At 44.4% G+C, this 22,713-nt stretch overlaps 1 protein-coding gene across 2 annotated transcripts in view; it reads left to right on the top strand.

The window, feature by feature from the left end:
* FAM13A (family with sequence similarity 13 member A) overlaps positions 1 to 22,713 on the top strand; it is a 501,662-nt gene that overhangs the window by 97,049 nt on the left and 381,900 nt on the right. For both annotated transcript variants that reach the window (XM_030190686.1, XM_030190687.1), the window contains one exon: positions 15,844 to 16,024. In XM_030190686.1, the coding sequence (XP_030046546.1) occupies positions 15,844 to 16,024 (181 nt within the window). The remainder of the gene's footprint in view (positions 1 to 15,843; positions 16,025 to 22,713) is intronic.

Below are 22,713 nucleotides of genomic sequence, written 5' to 3'. Positions count from 1 at the left end.
GGAACGCCACTGAAGCTATTAAAAAGTGTTTAAAATGGGAAGGAATGAAAAAGTCCAAGTAGACATACCTTAATGGAAATTATCATCTGCAATGATATGCTAAGTCAGTGGAGAAAGCCAATTAGAATATTATTTTTAAAATGTTGAAAAAAGGTTAAAAATTATTGTGAAGAAACATTGCCAGTGATTATCTTAGTGATCAGAATATGTGGAGGATGTTACAAAAACCTTTGTGCTTCAAAAATAGAGGTAATGTCACTAAACTGTGTGATGTAAATTAGTAACAGTAATACAAGGGTGCGATACATGCTAAGGTGGGCGTGACATCACCGCGGTATAACTTTCAATGAATTGCTAAAAATATTCAAATTAGAGATCAGATAAGCCTGTGGGTAGAGTGCTATATGGACAGCTCTTAGTTCAACGTGAAAGATGATAAGGAAACATAGGGCTTCTTTTACAGAGCCGTGCTAGCGATTCCCGCTCGGCAAATGAGAGGAAGCCCATAGGAATTGAGTGGTCTTCCTCTCATCTACTGCACCGAGAGTCGGCAACTCGGCTCTGTAAAAGAGGTCCATAGTGCTGGAAAGCAAGAAGTTAGTTTTTATTACGATTGTGTTTTTCTACAAATATGTAAAGTGCAAGCAAACTTATCCCCCTGTTTACAAAGCCGCACTAGAGGCTGCTGGTGTGGTAATGCGGATACAACCCACTCACTTTGAATGGGCTCTGTCAGCATTGCTACGCATCTTTGTAAACAGGGGAGTTAGTGCGTGCCATTTGTATGGGTGTGCTTTGTGCTTCAAAAATATAATTGATGTACTAAACTTGCTTAATGCAAATTAGTGACGCTGATACAAGTGTATAATACATGCAGATGAATTGGTTGTGGTGTCACCAAAAAAAAAATGGAAGGACTAGACAAGACCAAAAAAAAGTTCTTGCATATAGTGCAAATACTATGCACAGTATATGGTCATGAAGAGTGACAAATTTTATCCCACACTTACATATAAAGTCAGCATATTGACATTAGGATGAAAGGGTAATAGCTAGGCATTTCCAAAGTGCAATAATGTGAATGTTAGGGCTCTTCAGCTTGGAAAAGAGACGGATGAGGGGGATATGATTGAGGTGTACAAAATCCTGAGTGGTGTAGAACGAGTAGAAGTAACTTGATTTTTTACTCTTTCCCAATTTCACAGCACAGTAATTCTCATTATTGTCACAAACATCTCTCGTGTTTTTTGGATGTCACAACACTAGTGTGCTTTTGACATTCTGAAGCTCTTTCTAGCATTTCTTTGCTCTTGCTTTTTTCTGGTTTTGATCTACAGCAGCTTTTGCTGGATCTTTCTTTCTTATATCACAACTGTTACAGTGAATTGAATCATATATTTGGCATGAGATTTAACATATTGTATGGTACATTTCTATTCTCTTAGGGCATGGAATGTTCACATTATTGTATTTTGGAAATGCCTAGCTACTACCCTTTCATCCTATCTGATTATCTCAGTATGCTGCCTTGTTTATATGTAAGTTTGGGTTGAAATTTGTCACTCTTCTTGACCATAACTTGTGTACTATATTTGCACTATGTGCAAGAACTTTTTTTGGTCTTGTCTAGACCTTCCTTTTTTTTTTGGTCTTGCCCAGACACTGGTTTTGCTCTTGTTCTAAGGAATAGCACATTGATTTTCATGATATGAGCACGTTGTTTTCCATGATTTTTCTTGCTTTATATATTTAAGTAAGCCTATTACTGTATTAATATATTTTAGTTATTTTATCCTCATTTTTACATATCACTTACAATGTGCCTATTTATACATTTTATTTATATTTCATGTTTTAGAATTTATATTGTCCGTCCACTTATGTGAACTTTGTAAATTTTGGCATTCATAAGTATGACATGGTTTGTGATGTCCCCTTTGTATTTGATTTGTTTTTTAATTGATCTTTTGAAAACTGATTTGTTTTATTCCTATGTAATCTTCTTTACACTTTTTGCATTTTTATGTCCATTTATGTTCGTTTTTCATGCATATATTTGTTTTGACTGAGGCAGGCACAATCAGTGCCAAAACATGGCACCATGCCTGCAAGTTGTTAATAAACTCTGTATATGATATCTTTGACTCTCTTGTGTTGTTGAAAGCATTATACTACTCCTTTGATTTGTCCCTACCACATTTATGGTATTCTCTGTTCCTCACCCGGGTGGTTGACCTCTACAAGTGCAAAGTGACACTCATAAGAGCAATCTAAACCAGTGGTTTTCAGTTGTTTTTCAGTCAAGACACACCTGACAGACCATGCTCATATACGTGGCACACTACATGTATAAGCTTCATGGACCTTTGGTCTGACACCATATGGCAGTTCTTTGGGTGTTTGTGGATGCTGAGAATGTTCAAGTTTACCCCTGGATTTTATATATATGGTACCCAAAATTGCATGCCAAAATGTGCACATAACTTAATCAATGAGCCTTTATCTAGCAAGAATTGGGCACTAACAACCAATTATTGCAGTTAATTTGACATCCATTAGAATTTGCACGCAACTGGCCACGTGGGCATGCTTCCTTTTTTTGTGCCATTTATTGAATTACCTCTCCCCCACCCTAATCAGCAGTGCCAATCAGAACTAGCACACTCCATGGAAGTCGTGATACAATAAAGTATTTTGATTCTCATGTTATCTGAGCAGCAATAACATAAATCTTTCTACTACCAATCAAATGGTGAAATAATACAAAATCTGAAAAAAATCATAATTCAGCATACATGTAGGAAACCTCCTTCCATACAACAGTAATACTTATTCCTTTAAGTCAAACAACATGAACCATACTTATGAACAAAATTAGTCCAGAAATTTATAGATAGTGGGGGTAATCAACACAATAATATAGTATCCCATCACTAAACATTTATTTCTTTACCAGTTTATCACACTGAAGTGTACCCAAATCTTCAGAAACGTCAGTGGCAAGACTTTTCACGTAAGGATCTCAGCCTTATGATTCACCAACATCTTCATCAGTTTCACTGCTTTTATAATTCATACCACATATTTTCATAATACTTTAATGGAAAAATCTTAAAAAAAATGTTTTTTAAAGTAGCTTCAAATTAGAACCCCTCACCAACATGGGCCGTATTTTGCTCCAAGAGACTGCTGCGCTACTGAATTAAGTTAAAAAAAATCCAGCATTGCTCTTTGTAATTTAGAAGACTGATATTGTAACCACCCTCCCACCCCATCTGCACCTGATCCAGGACACGCCAGCAGATATCAACAGTATGTTTCATTTCTGTTCAGTGTGAAACCAGCAGAGCTGTGAGCACTGAATTAGAGATACATGATTTATGTTCACTCAGCCTAATTTTTATAGGTCTTGATGTTCTACTTATTTACAGGGGCATATGATCACATAAATTATATAAGTTGAATTGCAAGAGGTATTGTATTGAGAGGTTAAAATGCAACCCGTTTCAGGATGTCTCCAATCCAAACCTTCAATAGTACTTACACACCAGTGGTACATTCCACAGGCTCTGAGGCTGAGTATTTTTCTCCCTTGTAAATTGTAGTTAATACACTTATATGACAAATTCACCAATAGAATGGCCCCTTTTATAGACAATAAGAGACAATTATTTAAAGAATTTGTGAACCGATAATACTATCCAAAATTTTCAGATCAAAGCAGCTACACATTTACTCTGTTCATAAGGTAGTACTGCTACCAACTTGTCTTGCAGTTGGTCATTCGTGTACTGTGCATACTTCACTCGCAAACGCACTTTGCGATAATTCTTGCTGGATAACCACGCTGTGCAAAACTCACTATCCTCCTCTCAGTCATCTCCTTGATAAACCCCTATGGCCTCTCCCACAGGGATCCACCATTCCAAGCATCTCTCTTCCTTCACCTTTTTGTAGCCCAGCATCTTCTCTCTCTTGCCCCCTATATATATGTATGTACTTTCACGCCCATCCTTGTAGCCTGACATATACCTGTCTCCTCTCCTTTCCCTTCCACCCCTATGGTCCAGCATCTTTCCGTCCCACATCTCCCCCCAACAGTACTTCATCTTCCCTTCCCTGATTCAGCGCAGCATCTCCCCTTTCCAATGTGACAGAAGACATGGCCCACGCAAGCCTCAGTATTCTCCTGTAATTTGTCGTGAGCTGCACTCCTTCCTCAGAATATAGCAGTGCACAATCACCTTTCTCTATTTGTAACTTGGTATGCCCAAGCCCCAACTCTGCTTTACTTCTGAGCTGGCTGACCTCTGAGGAGCTGTGGGTTTCTCAGGAAGTGGTTCAGTAGGGGCATGCCTTTCCCTGATTCCATACAGTATCTTCATGCTAGAGACGATGTATGGTTGTTGAGAGAGTTGCCTTTTTTCAGACACTTTTAAATGTAAGTTCTTTCATTTTTGTAGGCATTTAAGATCTCATGACTTTTATTGTAAGCTTATGGAATGGGGTGCTTAACCCAGTATCATAGTTAAATTTCAACATGCCTAGACAGTGGCTCTTGCCATAATTTTCCCTGTAGCAAAACTGATTCATCTCAGGCAGAGATCCATCTTCTTTGTTTTATTTATAGGTCTCTTGGCAGACTCTGTACAGTGACATACAGTTCTTTATTCTGACATTTTATTGGCATATAATTGTTTTTATGTCCATTTTACCCACTAGATAACAGAACATGCTTTAAGAGTTTAATCAATTTGGGAAAACCTCAAGGTTTTTGGCTGTATGTTGTGACATCTTTGTGAGCATGTGGCTCAAGCTAACGGGAGCCATCTCAAAATCCATGTTAAGTATAATGCCTTGGTCTTGGCAAAGGCTGGGTTATTCATTGGAGAAAGTGAAAGAGATAGAAAGAACGGGCCTGTTTTGCTTGTAGAATTCAACCTATTAATATATGACACAATTTTCACCATAGTTGACATTCCAGACAGTGAAAGAAATAGACTGTGATTTAAGAAAGCTTTGGGTGGGAGTAGAGGGATCCAAGTTAGACCACTGAGCATCATGCTCACATGAACTCTGGGCTCCCATCCTCCTTATTAGAGATCTGCCAGCATCTGCTTGGTTCAGCTGCCTATATTATTGTTAATAGCAACACGTATAAAGGGCAGATAGTATGAGGCAGAACATACAGTTGTTACCTGTAGCAAGTGTTCTCCGAGGATAGCAGGCATATATTTTGACATGTGGTTGGCATTATCCAGAACCCGATGCAGACACTGCTGTCACGTCTATGGCCGTGACCACCCTCACGGGTGGTCAGCTTCTAAGCTGGCTTCTGCCTATCCTTTCTGGAGTAGTTTTCCTTCTGTGTGCTGGCTGCTTCCAGCATGGCTCTAATTACTCCACTCTACTGCACCTGGGAGTGCTGCCTGAGTTAGCTCTTCCTCTGTCTCCAGCCTGGCTCTGTTTGCTCCTCTGTGCTGCACCTAGGTATTCTAAGTCTCTCTATTTTCTGTGTGCGCTCTGCCTGCTCCTTGGTTTGTGCTCCTCTCACCCGCTGGTGGCCAGAGCCAGTGGCTGCCATAGTTTGTCTTGCTGTTCCTACCTGTTCCAGACTTCAGCCCAGTCCAGTCCGGTTCTTCCAGGCTGCCGGACTTGTCTCTCTTGTTTGTGCCTGGACAGCCTCCGTAGTTGCTTACTGATGGCTGCAGCTGCTCCTCAGGTGTTGAAGGGCTTTATTAATCACTTAGAGACTGCAGCCTTTGCCTTTGCATCGTCTAAGGTCCCTGGTATGTTTGACTGCTCTGTGCACTGCTACCTTGTCCAGTTCAGTGTGAGTTTCTAGCTTGTTACTAGTAGCTTGGGCATAGCTTTTCTTGTTGGCTTGTGTACAGCTTTACTAGTTCTCCTGTGTTTTGCTTAGTGTCAGTTTCTAGCTTGTGACTAGTTAGCTTGGGCATAGCTTTCTTGTTAGCTTGGGTACAGCTTTACTAGTTTTCTTGTGTTTAGCTTTCTGGTTTCCCCGTGTGTGTTTTCCTTTGCTTCTGGAGCTTCAGCCCTAGTCCTGTCCGCTGCCAGTACTCCTTGCTACTGGAGCTCCAGCCATAGTCTTGCTACTTGACCTGACCATTGCCTGAATCTGACTACTCTCTGCCTGCTGCCTGACCTGACTATTGCCGGAACCCGGACATTCCCTGCCTGTCTGCCTTGCTTTCGCCTAGGTGCCTGGGGGCACTTCTGTATCCTGATTCCTGTTGTTCCTGCTTGCTAGTTCCAGTTTTCCTGTAAGCCCTGCTGGCCGCGCGAACCTGAGGGCTCAACCCTTGGGGAACGGTGGCTAAGCGTAGGTGAAGCCTAGGTCCAGTGTGTTCCTGTCCAGCGGGTTCCAGTCCAGTGGGCTCCACTCCAGTGTGTACCAGTCCAGTGCACACCCGTCCGGTGCATTCCAGTCCTGTGTATTCCAGTGCAGAACTCCAGTCCGTGGTTCCAGTCCAGCCTTGCCTCGTCTCTGCTTTGAAGGTGACCTTGCCTGCCACTGCCGCTCCTCGGCAGTGGTCCAAGGGCTTACAAACCCAGTGCTTCCAGGGAAGAAGCCTGTCAACTGCCAAGTGCACTATCACTTTAAATCTCCAGTGCCTCCACCGCGCATGCGTAGGTGCCTTCCCACCCAAGCGCGGGACCAGCAGTACAGTACTAAATCTAAGAAGACATCTCCAAGGGGGAAGGCAGGAGGTATATGAGAAACTCATGCCTACTGTCTGCGGAAAACACCTGATGCAGGTAAGTAACTTAGCTTTCTCCGAGGACAAACAGGCTTGATATTCTCACATGTGGGACTCGCTAGCTGCCAGGCTCACAATATAATAATGAACCTGGCAACTATGAAGAATGTGAGCCTGGCTGAATAAAAAAGGGCTGGAGGGCGGATTTGACTTTTAAGTTGTAAAAAGATTTTGCAGGACTGCTTGTCCAAACTGGCTAGCCCGCCTATAATGCTGCTGTAGACAGTAGTGAGCAGTGAAGGTGTGGATAGAAGATCATGTAGCTGCCTTGCAAATGTCTTCAATGGAGGGAAAGCACAAATGGGCTACTGAAGCTGCAATGGCTCCTACATTGTGAGTAGTGACCCAACCATGAAGGGTCAGCCCAGCCTGAGTATATGTATAGGAGGTACAGTCAGCCAACCGTGTAGATATTGTACGTTTGGTGATGGGAATCCCTAATCTTGGGTCGAAGGATACAAAAACTTGGGAGGACTGCCTATGAGGTTTGGTAGGCTCCAGATAACACGCTAGAGCACACTTGCAGAATAAGTTATGTGGTGCTGCTTCTCCAGGATGAGTGTAGCTTAGGGAAGAAGTCAGGGAGTACAGTGCACTGATTGAGATGGATCTCCGATACCACTTTAGGGAGGAATTTGGGGTGGGTTCAGAGGACAATCCTATCATGGTTGTCCTCCGAACCCATCCCAAATTCCTCCCTAAAGTGTCCTCCGAACCTTGTGTAAGGTGGGTCTGTCACTAGGATTTGACATTTGCTTACTCTTCTGTTAGAAGTAAGAGCTATTAAGAGCACTATTTTATATGTGAGGAATTTTAAGGAACAAGAATGAAGTGGTTCAAAAGGATGTTTCATGAGAGCTGTGAGGATCACATTGAGATCCAAAACCACAGGGGGGTGATTTGATAGAAGGTTTGGTTTGAAATAACCTTTTCATGAATGTTACTATCAAGGGATGAACAGAAACTGGTTTGTTATCAACTTTGAAGTGAAATGCATTAATGGCACTCAAGTGTACTCTGAATGAGTTTGTTTTGAGGCCAGAATGAGAAAGATGGTAAGAGTGGGAAGAGATCACCTAGAAGGGTCGAGTACTTTGGCTGCACACCAGAGGAAAAAACTCTTCCACTTGAAACTGTAACATTTCTGCATAGAAGGTTTTCCTAGAGGCTAGGCATATTCTAAAGACTCCTTCAAGAAGGTTTAAGGAATGTAAATCTATATCAGGAACGAAACTGTCGGGGCTAGAATGAGGGTCTGGATGGAGGAGAGACCCCTTGTTCTGAGTTGTTAGGATTGGAAAAGGATCTAACAATGTTTTTTTGGATGATAATTCTGGGAAAAAAGGGAACCAAATTTGACGCAGCCAGTGTGGAACAATTAGAATACATAGTCCCTTGGTCTTGACACAGTTTGAGAAGAATTTTCCCTGTGAGAAGTAGTGGGGGAAAGGTGTATAGAAGATCCATTCCTCAGTGGAGCAAGAAGGCATCTGGGTCTACAGGGTTGGGAACTTAGAGTCTGGAACAAAAGCTGGAAAACTGCTTGTTCTGAGGAGCAGTGAACTGGTCTGTCACTGGGGTTCCCCACAGCTGGAATATTCAACAAACTACAGGCATGCTGAGGGACTATGAGTCTGAAGGACTCTGCTCAGTTTGTCTGCTACAGCATTTTGTTTGCCGGCTAAGTAGACAGCTCTTATAAAGATGTTCGTGAAGCTTCTCAAGTCCATATCTAGATTACTTGTCGACAGAGGTGGTGAGAACATTTTCCTCCTTATTCGTTCAGGTAGTACATCACAACATGGTTGTCTGTGTGAACAAGTATTATCAGATTGAATATGTGGTTCTGGAACATTTTGAGAGCATTCCGAACTGCTCGCTGTTCTAGGAGTTTGATATGATGTTGTTTCTCCCGTGAGGACCAAGAACCCTGAGTGTAGAGACCATTGAGGTGAGCACCCCAACCTACTATGGATACATCTGTGGTGAGGATCTTGTGATGTGGAGAGGGCTGAAACAGAAGACCCTGGATTAGTTTCTGGGACATCATCCACCACTGTAGAGAGTTGTGCAGCTGTGGAGTGACTCGAATACGGGCTGAGAGTAATCCCATGGATTGGAACCACTGAGGAATGTGGAAGTGGCGTCAAGCCACTGGTTTTACATGGACTGAGTAAGTGAAGCATCTGACAAGCAGATATTTGGTGGATTTGAAAACTTGAGTTGAGAGATGTAGAATATGTTCGCTCTCGGTTGAGAAAAGAAGGCTCGGCCCTAAATAGTATCAGGGAGGGCTCCTATTAATTCTAAGGTCTGAACCAGTTGACGATGCGATTTTGGATAATTGATCACAAACTCAAGAAGTTCTAGGAGCCTGATGGCGGATAGAAAGGAGGTGTGTGCCGACTCCCGTGAGGCTGCTGTGATTAAGCAGTTGTCTAGGCAGGGGAAGACATGTATGCCCCACTTGTGACTCATTGCAGCTACCACTATCAGGCACTTTGTGAAGACATGAGGAGCTGAAGCCAAGCCAAACAGAAAGACCTTGTTTTGATTATTCAGAATGCCACAGCAGAAGCAGAGGAACTTTCTGTATGCAGGGAGGATAGGTATATGCGTATATGCCTCCTTGAGATCTAGAGAGCAAAGTCAGTCATTGAGTTGTATCATGGGAAACAATGACCCCAGAAAAACCATGCAAAATTTTTTTTTGAGTAGAAACTTGTTTAAGTCTCATAGATCAAGAATTGATTGTACTCCCCCCATCTTTTTTGGTATGAGAAAGTATCTGGAATAGAACCCCTGAGCCCTGTCTGGCAGAGGAACTGGCTCTATTGCATTCTGCTAGAGAACGTCTGAGAGCTCCGTTTGAAGTAGTGTCATTTGGAGGGAGTTGAAACGAGGCTCTCTTGATGGATGGTTGGGAGGTCTTTTTTCCCAATGCAGAGAGTAACCATGCTGTATGGTGTATAGCACCCAGTGGTCGGAGGTTATGAGAGGCCATCTCTATTAAAAGAGAATGAGTTTTTCTCTGACTGGTAGGTCGCTTGGCATGGACAACTGTACAGTGGCAATGCTCTCTAGGAAGGAGTCAAAAACTGGGTTGTTGTTTAGACCAGTGTTTCCCAAGTTCGGTCCTGCAGTACCCATTGCTAGTCGGGTTTTCAGGATATTCCCATTGAATATGCAGGAAAGAGATTTGCATATAATGGAGGCAGTGTATGCAAATCAAGTTCATGCATATCCATTATGGATATCCTGAAAACCTGACTGGCAAGGGGTACTCCAGGACTGGACTTGGGAAACACTGGTTTAGACTGAGAGGGTGTCTGGTATATTTGACCCCGCTGCTGCCTTGGACATGAGCATTGAGGCGTAGTCCTTTGAGGTGGAGGAGGAGGAGTATAATGACACTTATAGTAATTGGAGCATCAAAATCCTCCTACAAATCTTCAAGTAGAAGAAGAGGTAGCACAATTCTGAGGCCTGGATAGAGTTTTTATGGTATCTGTATGTTTTTTGATTAGGTCAGCCACCACCTCGACTTTGTCACCAAAGAAGTTTTCTGCACGACAAGAGACATCCGCTAGACGCTCCTGGACAGCAGAGTCTAGGTCGGAGTCTCTAAACCAGGAGAGACGTTGCGTTGCTACTGCTAAAGCAAAAATGCATGAAGAGACATAAAAGGCATCAAAGGCTTGCCTTGCCAGATACTTACTGTGAAGCTTATGGAATTCCTGATCTTTCTCAGGGGTAAAGGATTCTGCAAAGAATAGAGTACTCTGTATTAGAGATTTTAAGTAAATTGTGGAGTAAAGTCGATAATCTATTACGCAATTGGTTAGAATTGAAGCCTGAAAAGTTTTTCTGCCAAAAGAGTCCAGTGTTCTAGTTTCCCTTCCCAGAGGAGCAGAAGTATGAGATCTTGCACTGTAAGTGCATTTTAACGTAGATTCCACGTCTAGGGAATGATGAGGTAACTGTGTTTTTTCAAACCCAGTGCATTTTTGTATCCTCTACATTATATCAATTTTCTTTGGGACTACCTGAACTGTCAGTAGAGTCTTCCAGTTTTAATTTAAAGTATTTTTCATAATTGTATGAAATGGAACAGTGATTCCTTTTCTAGGAGGAGAGTCATAATCCAGAACCTCAGAGGTCTGACCGAGGTTCTTTCTCTGCCTGTAATTTGAAGGGTATGCTTGAGCCATCTTACGGATGAAGCCAGGAAAGGACATACTTTCTGGAGGTGACCTACATCTCTCAGGTGATGGAGAAGGATCAGATGGAATGCCATAGGACTCCTTAGCTGAGAGGTCCTGTGGGTCCTGATCCATCTCCTAGGAGAGGTCTGAGTCTGACTGTTCAAAGTACAGTTCATGGGAAGTATGTGGAAGAGAGTATCGACTAGAGCTTTGGCTGTGTGTTATGGTGCATCGAGGCAGATGAGTCTCCAAACATAGTAACATATTAAATGACGGCAGATAAAGACCTGTATGGTCCATCCAGTCTGCCCAACAAGATAAACTCATTTTACATGGTATGCGATACTTTATATGTATACCCAAGTTTGATTTGTCCTTGCATTCTCAGGGCACAGACCGTAGAAGTCTGCCCATCACTCTTTTTGTACTAAAAGTTCTGAAGCTAACATTGAAGCCCCTTAAAATTTACACTCAAGTCCATCCATATCTATTCAGTCACGATCAGGGCGTAGACCACAGAAGTCTGCCCAGCACCGGTTTCACTTCCCAATTACTGGTGTCGCCACCCAATCTCCGCTAACATTCCGTGGATCCATTCCTTCTAAACAGGATTCCTTTGTGTTTATCCCACACTTGTTTGAATTCCATTACCGTTTTCATCTCCACCACCTCCCACGGGAGGGCATTCCACATATCCACCACCCTCTCTGTGAAAAAATACTTTCTGACATTACTCCTGAGTTTGCCCCCCTTCTACCTCAATTCAGTCCTACCACCTTCCCATCTCCGGGAAAGGTTTGTTTGCAGATTAATACCGTTCAAATATTTGAACGTCTGTATCATATCACCTCTGTTTCTCCTTTCCTCCAAGGTATACATGTTTAGGTCGGCAAGTTTCTCCTCGTACGGTTTGCAATGCAAATCCCTTGGAGAAGATTCCTCTGCCATTGTTCACACATGCGTCGGTCAGGTTCGTGCTGCTTCAGATGGTTGGTGCTAAGCCAGCATGTGATATCTCTCCAGTGACTGTCTCTGTGATGTATCAACGGGCTGGACTGAGGCTGGCGTACGCACCCTGTAAGCCTGTATAGACTACGAATACAGTAGCCCTGAAAGTTTCTTCTTGAGCATAACCCTGATTTCCTCCTGTAGAGTAGGCGTTGGTACCAGCTGAGAAAGTGGTGTGGATGCATCTTGAGTTATAGCCTGCACAGGCATAAGAGATCTCGAAGATCTCAAAGACTTTCAATGAGAAATGTTGAAGAAAAGGAGAACGGTCACTGCGGCATGGACAATTCCTGTCCATCGAGGTGTGGGCAGAGTGCATAGTGGGAGAACAATGGCAATGCTTCTTATACTTTTTATGCTGCAGGTCCCTCTATGTACGCAGTACTGAGGACATAGAGTCCTTATACGTTTGGGGTACTGAGTCTGATGTAGGACCATCTCAGTGTTGCATCGGTGCACCTGATGTCGATGCCAATGTCAGTGCAGAACCAAAAAGTTTTTCATGCTGGAATCTATAGACTTTAAGGGTTCTCGCTTGCATGCGCAGGCAGAGGCTACACTGTATGTCCAAGTGCTCTGAACCCAAGTATTAAACACACCAATTATGGGGGTCTGTGCCTGAAATAGTCCTATTGCATTGAGTATTCTTAAAGCCACTTGGCACCCTCACTGATCCGGAGGGAAAAACAGCCAGCACACGGTCAAAAGGTTCTATGGCCCGGAGAGCTCAAGTAGTCGCGTACCTGAAATTGGTCAGTGTTTTCTGGGCAAAAGAAGGGCGCAGAGGCCCCAATGGATGAACAATGAAAAATAATTGAAAAAAATGAATACATTGAACAACTTAACACAGAAAAAAAGAATAGAAAGAAAAATTATCCCGAAAAGGGAAGGCACCAAAAAAGCAAAAGTTTGAAGCACTGATGAGAGATTAAAAAAAACCAACCTCTCTGCTCCGTGGAAAACAATAGACTGCTGGTTTCGCACTCAAGCATTGGGCAGGAAGGCACCCATGCATATGCAGTAGGGGCACTACCTCAAAGATTGAAAGTGACAGTGCGTTTGGCAGTGTCTGCACCAGGTTCCATAGATGACATCACCCACATGGGAGAATATCATGCCTGCTTTTCCTTTGAGAACTAGACAATCACAGATTACTCCCAGTGTAATGCTGACAAGGAAGGAGGCTGAGATTGACAAAATGACAGCTTTAGAGGTTAGAGTTGGAAGAGCAGCATGTACAAAAGAGCATTCTAGTGTTAGCTGAAATTCACTTTTTCCTTTCCATTATGAAACAAATGACAATTGATGCAGCAATGTTAAAAGTTAAGATGTTTGTTTATATTAAGTTTTAGGTTTTTTAAATAATTTTATTTAATTTTGCTTTATTTATTTTTTGCTATACTATCTTTCTGATATGCATCAAAACAGTTTACAACGAAGTCAATTAAAATAATGCAACGGGGTGAAAAATCACAAGTAGAAAGTATAAAACCAACTTTACGCAGAAGGAAAATTATATTCTGTTATATAAAGGAGAGAGAGGTCAACTGTCTTTTGGGAGGAAGTGACAGGAATCTGAGCTGGCAGCTGGATTTTATGATACTAAATGCTCAGGAATCTAACATCTTCTATCATTCCTGCACCTGACCTCTGTGTATGGTGAAGGCAATGGCAGTATTCAGACAATGTGAGTTAATGACTCAGAAGATAACTAGTAATACATTTGAAAAAGAAAAGTCTAATTGAGGTGCAGCTGATTCATCTTCCACCCAATTAGTTTTGAATGTTGAGTTTAAAAAAAGGTTTGGACAAGTTTCTTGAGGACGAGTCTATAAACAGTTATTAGTCAGATAGACTTGTGGTTCTTCATTTCCTACTTATGTGAGTAAGGAGTAGGGAATAGACTTTCCTAATAGGATCTGTTAGATTCTTCCAACTAAACCAAGCTATCCACTGTCAAGACAGGATCAGCAATGTAGCCAGGCACCCAATTTTGGGTGGGCCTGAGCCCAAAGTGGGTGGGCACAACAACCTCACCCCCTGCCCAGCATCTCTCGCTCCTTCCCCATGCAATCAGGGGGGTCACAGTGCCACTTCCCCGACCCCCCCCCCCCCCCTCCAGGGTACCTTTAAATCCTGTAGGTCTTCACTGGCAGCGATTAGCAACTCATTCCTCTTACTCATACCGATTCCAAGCTTTCCCTCTGATGCAACTTCCTGGCCCAGTCAACAGGAAATTGTATCAGAGGGAAGGCTCGGCCCGGTGAGAGCAGGGGGAATATGTTGCTGCTAGCGAAGCACTAAAGGATTTAAAGGTACTGGGGGTTGGGTGAGTGGAGTTAAGTGACCCCCTGATCTCCTGGAGGAAGAGATGCCAGGAGCCTTCAGCTGGCAGGGCTTGGGGATCCCTGCCAGCCACATTGCTGCTGTGCCGCTGCTGGGAGGGCCTGAGTCCAAAGTAGGAGGACCTGGGCCCACTTGTGGCTATGCCACTGGACTGGATGCTAGGCTCAATGGGCCACTGGTCTGATATTGCATGGCATCTCTTTTGTTCAGAATGTGGTAAAACTGGCAAAATGCATGCAAGAATCAGAGAGCAGGGTCATTACAGTAGAAGCATTTTCCAAATGCAATTACATTCTGTCAGACATTCACAAGATACTGCAGTGTTTTAAAACTAAGCCAAAGAACAAGAAAAGCAGGTGATACCTTCTTATTGGACTAAATATGTTTTTTGACTAGCTTTTGAAGACCAAAATCTCCTTCTGGTTGGGAAAGTACACTGCTGTTATGGCAGTCACTTAGCCAGACCTCAATGTGTGTGTGTGTTGGGGGGGGGGGGGGGGGGGGGGGGGGTCGAGAGTCAAAAGTTGGGGGAGGATATTTTGGCCCGCCTCCGCTGCCTCATATATCTTGGCTGGCAGGGGTCCCCAACCCCCGCTAGCTGAAGCATTTGTCCAGCGCTGGTCTCCGCCGCATTGCCTGCCCTGATCTTCCCCTCACATCTCATACACACTCGTTTTAATGAAATTGAGCATGCGCAAAGTGTCACACGTTCTCAGTTTCACTAAAACAAGCATGCACGCGATGAGAGGGGAAGAGCAGGGCAGGCGATTTGGCCGAGAGCCAGAGACCAGCGCTGGACAAACGCTTCAGCTGGCGGGGGTTGGTCACCCCACCAGCTAAACCTGGAGCCTTTAAAGGACAAACCTTGCCCGTCTACAGCTTTGGACTGTTTCAAGTTGATTGCTTTCTTGAGACTTTTAGGTCACCTAATTTCTTTCATGTACAGTCATATTACATTTGTTTTAGGTTTTCTTTATTTCTTAACTCTCTTTTTATTTTCTTTGTGTTGTTACCAAAATACTTAAATAGAAGAAGATTGTTTTTAGCATTAACATTTGTAATAGACCAATGTTGACATTTATGTCTGATGAAGGGTCCATATTGTTTCTTAACTATTCTTTTAGCTTGTATGTTGTGTCTTCCTTTATACCTTTGAAATTAAAAAAAAAAGAGCTTGTATTTGCAAGGGGTAATGCACATGGGCAGAGCATAGGCAGGACTCACACTTAGCACATGTAACTTATAGAATCCTATCGGCTATACGCATATCTCCCTCAGTTAGGCAGTAACACTAAAGCAGCAACTCTGTGGCTGGCATGGGTTATGCTAGTATTCTATAAAGAAAACTATCCACCCAGTTATAGAATTCCCCCCCCCCCTTGAAATTTTCCTAGGTGTGAATGATTTTGTATTTTTGCTGTTTGCAACCATTTGCAAGTTGGGATAGATCTTTCTGCATGTTACGAATGGAACTTTTTGGAAACCTCTGTTTTACTTTCCAGACAGTGTAAATGAATCGGAAATGGAAGCTGAGTTGAAAACATTAATAAAGGAGCTGCCTGATGCCCACCATAGTCTGCTGAAGTATCTGTGCCAGTTCCTGGCTGGTGTTGCTGAACATCATAACGAGAATCGCATGAATGTTTTCAATCTTGCAACAGTATTTGGACCCAGTTTTTTTCGGTAAATTCTCTTACTGTTTCTTTATCACTTTGCTGTTTAATCCAATCAGAATTTTACATTTTTATTCTTCTATTTGATTCCTGTTCCTAAGGGAGAAAATTTAAATAAGTACCTTTTGTTTGATCACTCTGTCTGTTATGAATGATAATAGACTGAAGGACTGCTGTGCTACTTCTCTTCACACTAATACTATAAAATCCAAATAATGCCAACTGGGGGGGGGGGGGGGAGATTTTTATAAAAGGAAGAGAAAGGGAGGCAGCAACTTATGATAAAGTGCACCTGGTAAATCCAAAAAATTGTAAATACATTCAAAATTAAAATAGAATATGTTGTAGAAATCAGGGGTAAAAAAGAGACAGGTGCACCACAAAAGAGAAGAAGAAAATGCATTCCAGAAATAACAACAAAAACAAGAAGAGCTCTTTTTAAAAAAGAAGTATTTATTGACATAACATGATCCACCTAAAACCCGATATATTTCACTGTCAGGCTGCTTGATGGGTAAACAACGAAAGTAAATCAAGCAGGTTTGCCTTTGATGAGACTCCCCAAGCACAAAGACGCAAAACTCAAGGCTTTCCAGCTCACTAGCACATGTTATTACTGCAACTGGAACAAACCCCCACACTCCACTAGGGGCCCTGTTTACTAAGCCACGCTACAGTTTTTAGCATGCGCTAATGATTAGGACGCGCTAAACGCTAAGTCGCCCATAGGAACATATGGACAATTCTAGCATTTAGCGTGTGGTAAAAATGCTAAAGAACCTTAGTAAACAGGGTCCTAGGTGTTATGTTACGTTATTCCAGTTCTTGTATTCTGCCGATACCTATTCAGTTCAAGGACGGCTCACAGTTAGTCAAGAGCTGGACTAATCAATCTAGGGATTACAGAAAGATAGAATGACTAATGACATATCTTTAACATCAAATGAACCTTTGTTAATAGTTCATAGATTAAGCATTAGATAGCCCTGCCCTACAAAATAAGACGATTTTTAAAAGCTTTCTAAATTGAACGTAATGAGAACAGAATCTCAATGATACTGGAAGTTGATTCAACAAATTAGCTAGCTGATATTGGATAGACAGAGTAAGATATTTAATTGACTTTAGGATCTTATGCATTGGAAATTTAAGCTGAAGGAGGTTGCGAGTGTTATGTCTAGGAAAAGAACCGCGTAGCAAAGGTACTAAATTCAACATGTAATCAGGGATATCCCCAATAAGAATTTTAAAGGTAGTAATACCTAGTTTAAACTGTATTCTCTCACTAATTGGTAACCAACAAATGAATAATAAATAGTTATTTCTAGTTCGCACTTTCTTTTCTTATGTAGAAATCAGGCCAGCTAAATGATGGCAAATAATACAACCAAGAAGAAGAGGTGGTAATATTTTGTTCTGCCCCACAGTTGTATGTGCATATTTACATTTGTTATGTTTGTATTTGTATTATGTAATTCAAGCTGGCAGTGACTTCCTGGTAGGTCTAGTAATCTCTGTTTTCATAGGTCATCCCTTGCATGTGACCCATTTCATTAGTCACTGAGAAATCTGCCAGGTTCAGGCTTCAGCTCAAAGTTCATACTCTGATCTTATTGGTCATTTCCTCAGTCCCTACTCTTATATATATTCTCTACACCCGTCCCTGCAAAGCAGATTTCTTCATTTTGAACTGAAGAGCAAGCTGACCATGACCTCTGTTCCTTTTTTCAACAAGCCCTACATCTATCCAGTCAACAGATAGACATCCTTATCCCACTGAAGTTTAACGTCCACCTCTGCAATAATTTAACAAATCCATCTCTCCAGTCTCTAAACATCCATTCTGCGAGGACAAGCAGGACATCATTTACCACTTAAAGGTGACGTCATTGACAGAGCCCAGCATAGATGCTACCCAGCATGCCAGCATTTTCTGAAGCCTTTGGCAGCGCTGTACCGTGCATGTGCAGGTGCCTTTGTGCCTGATGTTAGTGCACAGTTGCGTCTTGCTGGCTCTCCTCAGCACGATTCTTGTGTTCTATTGTGTGCCTTTCCTTGTGGTATGTGAGATTCCTTTTCTTGTTACTTTTTCGTTTTCTAAGTTACTTATCCTCCCCTTTTAGTTTTATTAGAGTTTTTTTTACCTATTTTAAGTTTGTTTGTTTGTTTTTTTTTGCTTGGCTCCATTGGCCTGGGCACCTGGTTAGGTATCCCTTTCTTAAAAAAAAAAAAAATTGAACCATTTGATTTTGCTTTGACTATTTCTGCTTCGTCCCTTAAAACTCCCAGTGGTTTTAAGAATGTTCTAGGTGTGGCAAGGTCTTTTCTGTGATTGACCCTCACAATTGGTGCTTGCCTTGCCTAGGACCTGACCATGAAGCCTCTAACTATAACTGTGTTCTCAAATCAGAAAAGAACCCAGAAGAGTTGAGAGACCGTGTTTGGGAAATCTATTGGCACATCTAAGTCCAGTCCATTGACATTGGCATTGGCGGCATCGGTCCCCATAGTTGGTGGAGTAGCATTAGACCCTGGGGTACACTGAGATTGAGGAGGTCTTTCTCTGCCTTGACCTCAGGCTCCAGTAGGGCCCCGTTGGACTGACCTACATTGGACCCAACATTGAGGATGAACCAGGATTTAACCATCCTTATCAACACTGAGGGATCCTGATATCATGCACCTAGCGAAGGTGAAGGAGCATTGGCACTGGTCCCACACGAAGCACGTTGCCAGGAGCTCTGGGATATTGGTATTGCCAGTACTGGAGAAGAGTCACAGTGGAGAGGACTTCTCCCCCTCTGTGGAGTTATTGCTGATGTACCAATATCCTCAATTCTGGGACCAGCCTTCCAGTTCAGCTCAATCATCTTCACAGTCTGTTCCCATACCAACACTGGCCCTGCCTTTGCTGATGCTTGCCCCTGGCAAATGGCTCTGGGCCCTACTTCAGGAGGAATTTGAATGGATCTTGGCTCGGCACGATGCTGAAGCCTCGAGGGTATTGATGCCAACCATGGCTCCAACCCAACTGATACTTGAGGTCCATTGCCCTCGAGGCCCATGCTCTGTCCATTCATTGACACCGATGCCTCGATAGGGGCCAGTGCTGGCATCAGAAGAGGCAGTGCTCCTCTCCAGCCCGTTGGGGGAGGAAACTTTCCTGATGTCAAGGAAAGGACCTGTCCCTCAGCACTTTCACTCAGAGCCTAGATGTGAGTCCAGTAGACTGAGACGGTCACAGGCTGAGCCTACTCAGGAGTATTTTGCTGAGTGTGACTGGGACCACTCTTGAGTGTCTGATATTGGAGCAGAGGAAGGCTCCCTTGGTCTACCATGAAACTCCTCCCCACCTCAGGCAAGGAGAAAGTCCCCACCAGAGCAACTCTTCCAACTTTGCCAACTTTTTGAGGGAGATGGGGAAGATCATCCCATTTGATTTGGAAGTTGAGGATGAGCTCAGGGCCAAGATGTTGGACATCCTTGACTATGAGGATCCTCCTAGGGAAGCTGTGACAATGCCTGTGGAAGGCATCCTTTGTGCAGCATATCTGTAGAACTGGGAGAGACTCCTCTCTCTGTGTAGCCTGTACCTCAGAAGGCAGATTCTATGCACAGGATCCAGAAGGCTTCCAGATTCAAAAAGCAACAGTTGCCACACCATTTTATGATGGTCAGATCAACTCTGAAGAGAGCTAAGAGTTCTAGGACCCCTCACCTCAAGTGCCCCCCGGAGCAAGATGCTAGGACTAGAGTCTTTTGGGAGGAAGGTTTAACAAGGCTCTGTGCTCATGCCCACGTTTAGTACTGTCATCTCTATATGAGCATCTACTTGTGGGACTTGGTGTGCAGTGTGTTGGAGTTTGCAGACACTCTGCCCTCAGACAAGGCTGGAAGAACTCTGTGCATTAGCAGCCAAGCAAAAGGAGAGTTGAAACCACTGAGCCCAGTCAACCTATAATGCTTTTTATCAGTGCTTTTTTTGTAGAAAAAAAGGTGCTGGTACTCATTATGACTCCACCCCTTTTATAGCCAGACCCACACTAACCACACCCCTTATACCAGCCATGGCGCATATAAACAGACATCCTTGAAAGTATTATACGTAATAAAAAATAACGTAATTTATTTTCATTGTAAATAATTTCTGTAAGCTGTTACAGCTCCAGTATACCCAGTGCAAAATAAGACAGCAGATGTAACTTCTCAAATTGGACATATTCCAAACACTAAAATGAAAATAAAATGTTTTTTTTTCTACCTTTGTTGTCTGGTGACTTTGTTTTTCTATCCATATTGGTCCCAGTCTCTGATTCTGCTGCTCTCTATCTGTTCTCTTAACACCGTTTCCAGGGCTTCCTTTCCATTGATTTCTTTACTTTCCTCCTTTCTTCTTCATTTCTTGCCCTACATTCATAAGTAAAAGCTGGGTCTTGCTCCGTGGAATTGACTGGAGGAGGTATAACGTGGATCCAGCTTTTGCCCATTTTCTCCTCTCTTCCCTTTCCCTCATCTCCATCCATGTGCATCTTATTCTTTTTTCTTTCCTCCCCTCCATCCATGGCCAGCACTTCTCTTCTCTCCTCCCCTCCATCCATGTTCAGCATTTCTCCTCTCTCTTCCCTCCCCTGTATCCATATAAAGCAATAATTTTCCGAGGACAAGCAGGCTGCTTGTTCTCACGACTGGGTGATGTCCGCGGCAGCCCCCACCAACCGGAAGAAGCTTCGCAGGCGGTCCGCACGCAGGGCACGCCCACCGCGCATGCGCGGCCGTCTTCCCGCCCGTGCGCGACCGTTCCCGCCAGTCTTGTTTTTTCCGCGCTGGAGAGAGTCGTGCGTGAGCCGCTCTCTCTTGTCAGCCTCGGAAAACCGTCGCGTTTCGCAAATTTCTTATTTTTTGTTTGTTTCTGGTTCCCGCGCGTTCCGGACCCTTTTCTTTTTCTTGTTTAAAAAAAAAAAAAAGGTGAACGCGCTTGTTTTTCCCTCGTTTTATAGCGGGGGCGTCGCGTTGCGGCCTTGTGGCCGCGCGGTCGATTTATTTTTCGAGGTGTGATTTACCGCCACCATCGACGACTTTAATTTCGCCGACGCGATTTTTCCGTCGATGTCCTCGATGGTCCCGAGTGGATTTAAGAAGTTTGGTCGGTGCGGCCGGCCTATCTCGCAGACCGACACCCACGCTTGGTGCCTCCAGTGCCTCGGGCCGGAGCACAATATCAAGTCGTGCTTTTTGTGTCTTGGTCTCCGGAAACGGACTCAGGTTGCGAGGCAAGTTCTTCGGGACCGTCTTTTTGGAACTTACGCCGGCCCCTCGACGTCGACCTCGACGGCATCGGTATCGACGGCCGGTTCTTCAGTACCGGTATCGATGTCCGCGAAATCGGCACCGATGGCATCGACCCCAGGAGCACAGGTCCCGTCGGCCCGCCGGTCCTCCGGTGAGGGTAGGGGTAAGAGGCTGCGTGGGCAATCGGCCCCGGTCACTCCCTCTACCCGTGGCCCTCGGGACCGAACCCTGTCTGACCCGGTCCCTCGAGACAGAGGGGGATCGACCTCCTCCTCCTCCATTCCACCTGGTGCCGATGACGGGCACCGCAAAAAATCAAAGAAGCACCGTCATCGGTCGCCTTCGATGCATCCGGCTCTCGGTGCCGGTGAGGAGTCGACGCAGAAGCGTCAGCGTCGAGAGGAGAGGTCCCCTTCGGTAGTGGAGGTATCGACGCGTCAGGGTCCCAGCACTTCGGTGCAGTCTCCTGGACCCGAGCAGCTTCCGGCACCGACACCTCTACCGGCCCCCCCGTCTTTCCCGACAGCGGGCCTGGACGAGTGCCTCCGAGCCATCCTTCCGGGGATCCTGGAAGGGCTGATGCGCCAGGCTCTAGCCCGGTGCCGAGGCCTTCGACACCGCCGCCGCTTGCGGCGCCGGTCTCGACCGCCACGCAGGTGGAGTCCCCATCGATGTCGATGGAGGGAGCTTCGTCCCCGCCGGCGCGGGAGTCCACCGCTCAACGACACCGAGGCCTCGGTGCCTCAACGTCGAGCCGGGCCCGGTTAAGGACTCAGCTACATGAGCTTATGTCCGATACCGAGGAAGAGGCCTCGTGGGGGGAAGAGGAGGACCCCAGATATTTCTCCTCAGAGGAGTCTGTGGGCCTTCCCTCTGACCCCACGCCTTCACCAGAGAGGAAGCTCTCACCTCCTGAGAGCCTCTCCTTTGCCTCCTTTGTAAGGGACATGTCCATTTGCATTCCCTTCCCCGTGGTCTCTGTGGATGAGCCGAGGGCTGAGATGCTCGAGGTCCTCGACTATCCATCACCACCTAGAGAGTCCTCCACGGTGCCGTTGCACAATGTCCTCAAAGAGACACTGCTTCGGAACTGGATGAGACCATTATCTAATCCCACCATTCCCAAGAAAGCAGAATCCCAGTACAGAATCCACTCGGACCCAGAGTTAATGCGGCCCCAATTGCCCCATGACTCGGCGGTTGTGGATTCTGCTCTCAAGAGGGCACGGAGTTCGAGGGATACCGCCTCGGCGCCTCCGGGGCGGGAGTCTCGCACTCTGGACTCGTTTGGGTGGAAGGCCTACCAATCTTCCATGCTCGTGACCCGCATCCAATCTTACCAGCTCTACACGAGCATCCACATGCGGAACACTGTGAAGCAACTGGCGGACCTGGTTGATAAGCTCCCGC

Source organism: Microcaecilia unicolor, chromosome 2 (genome assembly GCF_901765095.1).
Source record: "Microcaecilia unicolor chromosome 2, aMicUni1.1, whole genome shotgun sequence".
NCBI classification, from domain to species: domain Eukaryota; kingdom Metazoa; phylum Chordata; class Amphibia; order Gymnophiona; family Siphonopidae; genus Microcaecilia; species Microcaecilia unicolor.
The sequence above is the reverse complement of the archived record's forward strand: the minus strand, read 5'-3'. Positions and strand labels throughout refer to the sequence as shown.